This window comes from Homalodisca vitripennis, chromosome 2 (assembly GCF_021130785.1).
Source record: "Homalodisca vitripennis isolate AUS2020 chromosome 2, UT_GWSS_2.1, whole genome shotgun sequence".
In the NCBI taxonomy this organism is placed as follows: domain Eukaryota; kingdom Metazoa; phylum Arthropoda; class Insecta; order Hemiptera; family Cicadellidae; genus Homalodisca; species Homalodisca vitripennis.
This window is the reverse complement of record NC_060208.1, coordinates 19021899-19033041: the sequence shown is the minus strand read 5'-3', so window position 1 is coordinate 19033041 and position 11143 is coordinate 19021899. Positions and strand designations below refer to the sequence as shown.

At 31.6% G+C, this 11143-nt stretch overlaps 1 protein-coding gene across 3 annotated transcripts in view; it reads left to right on the top strand.

Moving 5' to 3' along the window:
- The first annotated feature begins 761 nt into the window (after nucleotides 1-761).
- The window catches only part of LOC124353626 (protein-L-histidine N-pros-methyltransferase), a 257555-nt gene continuing 247173 nt past the window's right edge, over nucleotides 762-11143 (top strand). For 2 of the 3 annotated variants that reach the window (XM_046803550.1, XM_046803551.1), the window contains exons 1-2: nucleotides 763-969; nucleotides 7452-7709. In XM_046803550.1, the coding sequence (XP_046659506.1) occupies nucleotides 7467-7709 (243 nt within the window). In that variant the 5' untranslated portion in view covers nucleotides 763-969; nucleotides 7452-7466. Of the gene's footprint in view, nucleotides 1023-7451; nucleotides 7710-11143 lie in introns of all 3 variants that reach the window. The other variant, XM_046803552.1, reaches the window with a different exon arrangement.

Sequence of the window (11143 nt, the reverse complement as noted above, 5' to 3'; positions counted from 1 at the left end):
AGTTTATAAATTCAAATGTGTTTTGTTCTTACCTGTGTTATTAGAAAAAGGACCGCACTGTTGTGAGGTATATTTCGCTTCGTTTAGCGTTTATTTATCTGTATGTATTTTAAATTTAAACCACATTGCTCAAAAACAGTTGAAGTTACGGTTTGGTTATTTTGCATGTAGTATATGTATGTTTTATTAGGATGTAAAAATAGAGTATGTTGTATACATTTGTGTTCGATTTAGATATTACTTCTCCATCAATAGCGGCTTTTATTAGGTACAAAATGCAATATTAATCCTACACTATACTAATATGTACATACTTAGATTTGTTAACACATGTAAAAAATATACTAGTTAATTTTGTAATTTTTTCGCTAATCAATGTGCTAGTAGTTATTGTTAGTATTTTAACAAGGATGCACATTGTGTTTCGATTCAGTTTGTATGTGTAGTGTATTACAGTCAACGTTTAAAAGGGGTTTAGATGTCATATGTATGATTTCAGATATTTACTACATGTTAAACTTCTGTGTTACGATTGAATACTATAATTAATTTAGTGCTAACAAAGTAAATAAATACTAATACATCGCGGTGGCATAACACAATTTTAAATTTGACTTGTTATAAATAATTATTAGAATTCTAGTTGTACTAGTATCTGATCATTTAGTTTCTACATAAATAAACGCCATTCAAACAAATTCATGTTATTTATTTATTTTTTTTATTTTTGTGTATGTTGGCTACATAGTTTAAACAGTGGACAGCTGATCTTATACAAACGAAGAGTCAGCTGATTTTACGTTTGGCTGGTTTGTTTATTTCCCTTTATTACAACAAACGTCATAAGTGTTATGAATGTTATTGATTAAAAGTGCGATACTTCATTGTGATTGTTTTGTGCAAAATAAAAGAAAATAAAGTAACTTGAAATAATTCACTCCTATTCAAGTGAAATTCCCAGAGAATAATGTGAGTTTGAGTTAGTCAGTGTGAACAATTAATATGATGTTGATAATCCATTTGTAGGTTATATGTAGTTTTTATTATTTTATAGAACGTTAAAGCTTACATAATTATTGGTGAAAATCACAACCTCAATTTAAGAAACGTATTAAATATTTATATTAACAGATAGTGATTGAAATATAGTTTTATTTACACCTGCAGTTGAGGTTATGTTTGGGCAAGCTACTTGTTCTTGAGGTTACTCATTAGTTTTTGTTTTTTAGTGGGACGATTGTAATGTTAATATGAAGTATTTAAAGATTAAATCAACATAAAATAAGCTAGTAGGGATTAGATTGTTCTAGAGACCAATTAAAATGCAATATCAACATTTTTACTCTTGCATTAGCCTAGGGCTATGAACTTTACATAGTTCTATTTCAGGTTACAACTCAAATAATTATTTTAACTGCTAGTATCTCAAATTTTTCTTTACTCACTTTTTCCAGAAGTCGTTTTGCGTACTTAGTGATACATCAGGTGTGAATTATTTCCTTTAATGCGTGTTCAACCTTGTCCTCTTAATGTAAGTGATAAAAAGCATTTTTCATATAAGAGATAAGCATTCAGAATCACATATTTATAGTAGTCCCAAAATCTGGGACGGATTTTGATAATAGAGATTAGTTCAGGAACTAGGTTAGGATTCAGTTACGAACAAGGTCGGGATACTTGTTCTTTCCATGGATGGAATTTATGGGTAATTTTAAGTCGGCTCTTCGTTGATGTATAAATTGCAATTAGGCCAGGTTATGTTTTAATCAAGTTGAATTAAATTATGTGGGTGATGTTTTGTCAGCTTTATATCAATGTCAATTAAATTGTCAATACTATTCATCATATGAATTATACCACATTTCAGTGCAGTAGGCTACTATGCCATTCTTACATCATAATGGTAAGGTATTAATTCTCATGACTGCAGATAGTTTGTATTTGTAATTTATATTCTAGTCTGTAGGCCTACACGTAATTCAAGTACCAGTAGCTTAATGGATAATATTATTGTTATGACAAACAGTAGAGCTAAACGAATTTGTTTAGGCCTAGCAGTTTTGTGTCAGTTTTAATCAGATTTAGATCTAAATTGTTGAATAGCTTAGCCACTTTGATAACTCAAGCGAACACGTTTGTGTAAAATAGCTAATCGATCACATTGTGATCTTTGGAACCACAGTTTATAAATGGTTGATAAATTCTTGCATCGAATGCAACAATATAGCCTTTCAGAAATCAGCTGCAAGAGGTTTGCATTTTCGTGGTGTTTTATTAGAGTCTAATATATTATATGTTCATAACGTGTTCACTCCTGTCTACGGCTGTACACATGAACAGTAATAACAGCTAGCATCTTCATTTATCATTAGTTGGGAGCTATTGAATGATTAACAAAATATCAGTTCTCTTCTTCTTTGGAAGACAAGGTTAGACAAAATTTGACATGTATACCGTACCTTAATATTGAAGGTACATACAAAACAACAATTAATCAGCTGAATACAGTTCCATTCTTGTTGTTACTTAAAGGTACATCTAATTGTTCATAAAGCCATCTTCTGTGATGTTCTAATTTCTGATACATGCTGTGTGGCCCATACTTACGATCAGTAATTCAAAGCCATCGCTTGTGCAGAATCTGTGTCTATCTTGAATCACACTATTTTACAATGTGTTCATTCTCTATTAAGTTGACACCACCTTTGACGCAGCACACCATGTTAACTCTCTAATATTAACGTCTTTCTGATGTCTTTACTTTCAAATTACTGAGATAGGTAACGAGGTTTACCGAAGAAGGAGAAATTCTAGCCTTTGTATTTATGTCATACAATAGGAAGAATATTTTAGTGTATACCCTGTGGTTCATTAAAAGTCTCTTAATCATTAATCAGGTGTAATAGCAGGACCCGTCAAAGAAACTTGTTTTACTATCATTTGTGTATTGTAGAGTGAAGGAGCTGGCTTCGGAAATTGTATAAGAATTATGAAGAGGGAGATCATCCTCAATTTAATGTTCTACTTGGTTGATTTTAATGTAAATCTTGTTATATTGAAAGTTTAATCTTTTAGGGAGTACATCTAATACATGCCTTTTGTACACATAACGTAACTATAGTAGTAGTAGGAAGGGTTAATTCTTTATGAACGTTGAATTTAGCTTCAATTCACTTTCGTCTTAGTGCAGCGTTTGGAATCTGACACTGTCATAGACTTGACTCCTGAAATCTGGAGTCATGTTCGTCTGAAGAGATCCAACGATTGTGTCAACAGTTGAATTTTTTTGGATCTCTTCAGTTGAATATGACTCCAGACTCTGGACTCTTGCTGTCCAGTCTGTTGACAATTTCAGATTCCAGATGTTGCATTAAGAGGAAGGTTAATCGGAGCTAAACTCAACATTCACATGCCTTTTGTGTTTCATATATTTTAAGGTAGAGGGCATTAAAAACAATCTATTATCGTTCTCAGGCCTTTAACACTCCGGGAGCCTCAAAACAACTCTTTATTCCAATATCACGACATTTGTGGTTAGTGATGTGTCGCTCCAGGATTTCCAGATGAAAGTAATTTAATATGGGTTTTTGCCATACTCAGTGTAGGGAATATTGGCAAGCGCAACCAGACCGAAGTGAATTCTCTTGAAGTAACTTCAATTTTAGAAAGTGTCATTGATCAATGTGCAGTGTCCATGACACTAAGGGACTTACAGTTTGATTTAGACTGTGGATCACCTGGAATCAGTGCTCAATATTTGTCAAAGCCGATTTTCATTTTTCACTTCGGGTGTGGTCATATCGACAACTTCCAGTCAACGTGAACAACTCATCAGACTTATCATAGAGGTGCACAATTAGACTGGGAACAGCTAGCTGACGTTTAGACAATGCAAATACAGTCAAGCACAGTCAAACCCACCTGCTTGTCAATCAAATTGGTCCTAATTTAGATGTTGGAGTGACTTACAATCTCTTCAGTGTAGTGATTTTATATGTCATTCATAGACATATAGAAACTGATTTTAATTCTTATCAACTATTAACAGTATCGTTGCAAATTGTCTCCTACAAATTAGTTCTAGGTGATAATTATTCATAAAATTCACGTGTAAAGTTGATTCAAATTTTGCATCTGGATTATGTACATAGTCACAAATTCATAATTATTGAAATAATTGTTGTTGTTTATCAATGAGAAGAGGGACTCACTTTTTTGTTAGTTGAAGTATATATATTTTTTTAAATACTTGACATTATTCTATGTAACTAAAACCTTCAATACAATATAGTTGCTATCTTCAGTTGTGCAGCATTTTTCTCTTAGAATTGGAGACAAATTTAAAGTCAAGCAAAATCCACAAATACAAATTAGGATAAAATATGTTTCTTAAGATTCTGGTTTTTTCTTAACATGTTTTTCAGACAACATTTTGATTGTGAAGGAGGTTTTGCCCTCCCATGGTATGTTCTGTATTCTATCAGGCCATAGTATGGTGTGGGCTGAGGATCATCTCGTTCACGGACATATATTACCATTCACATCAATACCGTCAGTTAATACTTTTTTATTCTTTATTTATATTTAATAATTAGATTTAATAATTGCAAATCAGTGACTAAATCAGCTTTCTATTCTATAAATAAGCTGAGTTTACTAGTAAATGAAATCCTTTGTAGAACACAGGAAACAGATAACCCAATACTTTATTAAGTGAATACATGTGTGTTTTTAGTGCAGAAAAGATATTTAACGAAGCAAGTACCATTAATAGACCTAAAATTTCTGGTTCATCACTTTGACTGCGGCAGACTCATTTCTGCATCATAAGCTGTTATGTGTAGTGAAGATTCTCCAGTATAGAGTTAAGATGTCGATAGTGTCAGGTGTGCAGTTAATAAAATAAGTGTCTTGCTCTCTTTACATAAAAATAAAATGATATTTGTGACATTGCCATGGAAAGAAAAGGGAAAGGATTATCAAAATGGAGTGTTAATAGGAATATAGTGTAAAATGAATAAGTAAGGGTGCTGGTAGTATCAACAACTTTGATCCATATTAGATTTAGCGACAAAAAGTGTTTTGATGTAAATATACAGTAATAAAAATTTTAACACTTTTTTATAGATTTGATTTGTACAATGTACATTTTGAATTTGAATTCATCATCAGGTACTTGTAGGTTAAGGTAAATGAATTAAATAAATAATTGAAACCAAATTGTCATATGTTTTTAACTACTTAGGTGACTATATTTTTGTATTTAGTTTTATATCTGATCAGTTAATATCATTTAAAAAGTCTATTGATTAATACATTTTGTATTAGAAAATCTTTGTATTTTATTAGTAAATTAGGATTAATTTTGGCACTTTTATAAATTTCAAAATGTTCTAAAGTGGACAATAGCTGACTTTTTTGCATGTGTGTAAAATGTCAAGATTGTTTTCGTTGTTTTTGTATGTATGGCTGGTGTTATTTGAATGGTATTTAATCAAATTCAAAATATTCTGACCACAAACATCGAAAACAATCTTGAAATTTTACACACATGCAAAAAAGTCAGCTGTTGTCGGCTTTAGAACATTTTGAAATATATAAAAGTGCCAAAACTAATCTTAATTTACTATTAAAAGACAAAGATTTTCTAACAAAAAATGTATTATTCAATAGAGTTTTAAACAATATTAATTGATCACATATAAAACTTAATATAAAACCAAGGTAGTTAAAAACATATGTAAATTTGGTTTCAATTCTTTAATTCACTTACCTTAACCAACAAATACCTGTTGATGAATTCGTAATGTATATTGTACTAATGAAATCTATAAAAAAATGTTAAAAGGTTTATTATTGTATATTTAACTCTGATCCCTTTTCATTTGTCCAGTTCCCAGAGTATGATGGATGGAGTATTTTAACTTACACAGCCTCACACATGTATGATGGTTATCTTGTTCCACCAACTAAAATCCACATGTCTGCCTCAAGAACCATAATGATGATTCCTCCCTCAAAGGCAAGATGTAAGATCCAAACTTATTAAGAATTTTGGGGTTTGAAATGACTGAATTCCACTGTGTTCTGAGATGGTTGAATTCCGCTTTGGTCTGAGATGGCTGAATTTCGCTGTAGTCTGTCTTAGATGGCTGAATTTCATTGTGGTCTGAGATGAATTGCTCTGTGGTTTGATATGACTGAAGTTTGATTTAAGTCTGAGACAACTGAATTTTTCTGTGGTTTTGATATAATTGAAGTTCATTGTGGTTTTGATATAACTGAAAGTTTGCTGTGGCCTAAGACGACTGAATTTCACTGTGGTCTGAGGCAACTGAAATCCTCTGTGGTGTAGGGCAAATGAATTCTATGCCAAATGATAATGTCTGATGACAATGCAGCATGATATTGTACTTTTAAGGTAAAGCCAGCATCAACAGCTGGTTATATATGGATACCCATATATGGATACCTTCATGCTATGCAAATCACTCAATGCATGTCAGTATGACATAGATCATAGCCTCTTTTGTAGACCACATAAAACTTCAGAATTATTTTATAATAAATAGTCATATTCTATGATTTTAAGACAGTGCAATTTACATTAGACTAGAACTGGTGGTTTTGTCAGATAAATTCAGACTCAGAGATCAGATTTTGAAGATGATTTGAGGTTGGGATGTTTTATAATCATACTCCTTGTGTCACTTGATGCCAGCTCTATTCTCTTACATGACAGATATCTTAAGGAACCAGAGTCATCTTTGGAAGTTGAAAGGATGGAATTTGACTTTTGAAAATGGAAATAGTAACTTATCAATATAGCTAATACTGAAATCCCCTTTTCATCTCAAATTTGTATTCTTCTTAAAATAATTGATATCCTGAAAGTCTCATCTCAAACATTTGAAAACTTTCAAGTCTTCATTGAGGATATGTAATAAAATCACTCAAAGAAGTTTTGGGCGAATTTCAAAATTGACCCCTCTCCCGAAAATGTTGAGTGGGAAACAATTAAGTGCAATTGATTAAGATTGCATGAGTACTATCGTGTTCAAATAGTACTCATTTTGATAAAAGTTGTTAGAAATTGGTGTTCACAGTTTCGTTCACAGGTTTGTCTTATCAAGAACTTTAGTTTGAGGTGTTATTCAATGATTCATTCCATTTCAAATTTTACCGTTTTGGGTGGGAGGGGGATAGTTTGAAAGTGTGTCAAAAACATCCCCATGTGAAAATTTTGAAAATTCTCAACTGTTCAAAAGTTAAGCTGGGGAGAAGAGAACTTTGGGACGATCAGAATATATTTGAGAATCTCTGAATGTCAATGATTGAATACTGAAATATAGACTGCTTTAGTTATTATTTACAAAGAGTATTCTGGAAATCTCTTTGATTTCCATATAATCAAAAAGTATCATATAATATTGTAAATTTCTCTGTTACAGGTCTGTTCTGGTTAAATGATTGTGGAAGCAAGTGTTTTAGTGGCAGCATCAGTACCTTTGTTCCTTCTAACAGTGATGACCTATTTCGACTCAGGTTTGCAGCAAAGTTTCCCTATCAGGTCCTGTGAGCACTGCGACTGTGAAGGTAGTCAAACCGCAAACTTCCGGAGTATGTTTCGCCCCCGCGGCGCTCTGGCCAGGGCCTTGTACAACAAACAGCTGATGGACTGTCAATTGGAACAGATGGACCATACTAAGGTGAGTGGTTTGCCACTGTATTTTGTTGGGTTGTAGTTTCTTAATTTGGTGCAGGCTGATTTCCAAGGTGTAATCTTATCCAATACATAACACAGCTATGGTGGGAAGGGCTGATTCAATGCGGATTTTGAGGTTAGCTCAATTGTACACCGGATGAGACCTCTTCACCTAGAATCCATTACTTTTTGTAGTCTGGGTATCTCTGATGTCGAAATGATGATGATGGGGGGAGGGGTTCATTTTGAGCTTCTTCGTTCTTCATCAACGACTATTTTTGATCCCTTCAGACGCACTTGGCTCCAGCTTTCAGGAGTCAAATCTGCAACAGTATCAGATTTCAGATGCTGCACTTAACAGGAAGGTGAACTGAAGCAAAACTGATCATTCACATCTTATCCAAAAGCTGAGGTTTTTGTCAACAGTTTGAATTAATGCTATTTAAAACATTTTTGAAAACTAACTGCTATCCTAAAAAAATTATGTTTCATAAATTTTTGCTTTGGTGTACTGTGTAATGGTGGGTGACTTGTATCTTCCAGGCAACTAAACCAACACATGATATGTAGGCTACTCTGTCACAAGTGATATTTGTGAAGTAAAATTATTGTAAATGAATGGTTGTATTTGTGATCAGTTATTCCTTAAGGTGTATATTTAGAAACTATTTTGCGTTACACTACTTTTGTGTTAAATCAATGTTAATTCCAAATAGTATTTTTAGTTTCCACAAATAATATAATAATGTTGTAAAAAGCTAGTTTTTTTATGGTCATAGTATTCGCAGCTTCAACAAAGTATTGTCTTGTACTGTTATGTAGCTACCGGGAAGGGCATTGTCCCGAAATATCACTATGGTAAGTGCTTTGAGAGAAGTTTCCACCACCGCTCCTATCCCGCCCCATCGTAATCAATTTTGCAATTCATGGTTTCGAACTGTAACATCATCAAAAAACCTTGGTCTTCGTTTAAAGAGCAGCATATTGCAAATATTTAAGCTATTAAGGACATTTTGTACACCCTGGATCTATGGAAATGAAAACCTAGCAGTTTGCGATTTCATGGGTCTCGCTAAAACGTTAATAACTATCAATAAGGTAACTTCGGAAATCCTTTACTGGGATTTTTTTTACAATAATTAGGGTATCAAAAGAATTTAAGTAACACATAATTCTAGTTGCTATTATTCTAAGATTAAGATTAAAATTTAAAAGGCAGTGGGGCGGAGCTCTGATGTCAAAGAGTGGTCTATTTCATACTGAGCACTTCTGAGATGAAGAAAACTGTAAAACAATCTTGGTATTACATTCAATGCATTTATACTGTGAGAATAAAATATAATTAAATTGTAATTAGTTATGAATACAATAAAAATTAACCATGTAAAAAGTTTTCAGTGTTTTAAATTTTGTTGTTGTTTCTTTACTTTATTTTGACTTGGTACCCGAAGTTAAAAACTCCAGTCAATATTTGTATAAAATAGTTTATACTTTATACCGATCTAAACTAATTGAAAAAAAATCACATATAAATTTTATAAAAAAGTAATGATTTTTTACAAAAACACAATTTATATCTGTACTATTATATAAAAATATAATGGCGTCTTTGTGTGTGTGTGTGTGTGTGTATATATTATTCAATAACGTAAAAACAACTTAACAGATTGTACTGAAATTTTACATGGACATTCTAAGGGTTCTGTTTTAATACACAGCGTATTCCAATTTTGAAAATCCCTCTGGGCTATGGTCCCATTGGTCTCTAAAGTTGTGAAAAATCCAATCTTTATCTCTGAAGTTTTATTACAACAAACTAATGTTATCAATTAAAAGAGTCTGTTAAATGTAATTAACTGTTCTTTTATAAACATTATTTTATGACAGTACAACCATATTTTAAATGAATTTAACCATTATTTTATATTTGTTTATATTTATAGTCTTGAAAACGTAGAGTAAGCTTGATAGTGACACTTCTTATTTTATTTTAACCTTTTCTGCAACTGCCGTTAAGAACAAAGTAAGTAAATACTTAGATGAGAAAACTAAAAGTTTTAATCAAAATATACTGTTAATAGTAAGTACATTTTAGTAAATATTAAATATGCAGTACTTGATCATAATGTGAAGCAAATATCAAAGACAAAGTTACCAATTAACTTCTACTAAAAATTTAAAGACTGTTATGAAACCCTTCTTAGTTGCCTCAAACCTGTGTATGTATATACACATCATCTCATGAGTATACATACACATATACTCATCATGTAATACAATGATGAGATTACATAATTCTTTGCCTGGGGAGGTTGATATATTTTTACATAATATTAATCAATACAAAAGACTTTGTCAAAGGGATATAAACTGAGCTAGACTATCTAATACCTTACATGTACATATTTAACAAATATACTACACTACAATATTTTTATTCAGATGTTTATACTTTTAATTACACACGCGCGCGCGCACTGTTATGGCTTATCTTGACTTTGTTAATATTTATGATTATTTATTACTGTTGTTATTTTGTTTATAATTTTATTATAGTTATGTTGTTATATATAATTAAGCCTAAAGATAAATAACAGATACATATATATATGTATCTGTTATTTATCTTTAGGCTTAATTATCTATTTAATGGGAACTATTTTGGCGGAACACTGGACTGGACTGGATTATATTTGAATGTGTGAATATTATTGCATGTCATCTTGATTTAAACATGCACAATGTAATTGGGTGTGTAACCTGTATTGTTGCATGTAAATAAAATAAATAAATAAATATATTGTATTCTTGATCGGGGAAACAAGGCAAAATCAACTATGGCACAATAAACATACTAAAACTGCAGTAAATTACAATCACCATAAATATATGTTTGATATCTCCATAAATTATCTATGTCTTTTGTAATTTACTCCGCTATTAGTTTTTTGTTTTTGTCATAGTTGATATTTGACATATTTTCTTGGACTGTGGCAACAAGGCAAGCTAAACATAAATCACTCATACTACTAAAAGTACTCATACACGTGCGAAGCGTACAAAATTGTTTACAAAGCTGCTGATAACTACTAGTTTACTATAAACACTACCATACTGTAGCAGCTGATACAAATCAATTACTATGGAACATCACGTAACAACACGTTTTACGATATAAGTTGTGGTGTACTTTATTTTGAGAATGTTCACAAAGTTATACCCTATAATTGTTTATTTTGGAGTTTTTAATTAATTGTTTTGCAACATTGGCTAAGAGTTAGGTTATCTTAAACCTTTTCAGTTTCAGTTTGTCTCTTGTTAGTTTTTTATTAGTTTTTACTTTTAAGAACTTATAACACTTATTCTACTGAAAATACCAAATAGTTATATTGCACAGTAGAATTGAAATCTTATTACCTTTTTCCATACAGTTAAAAC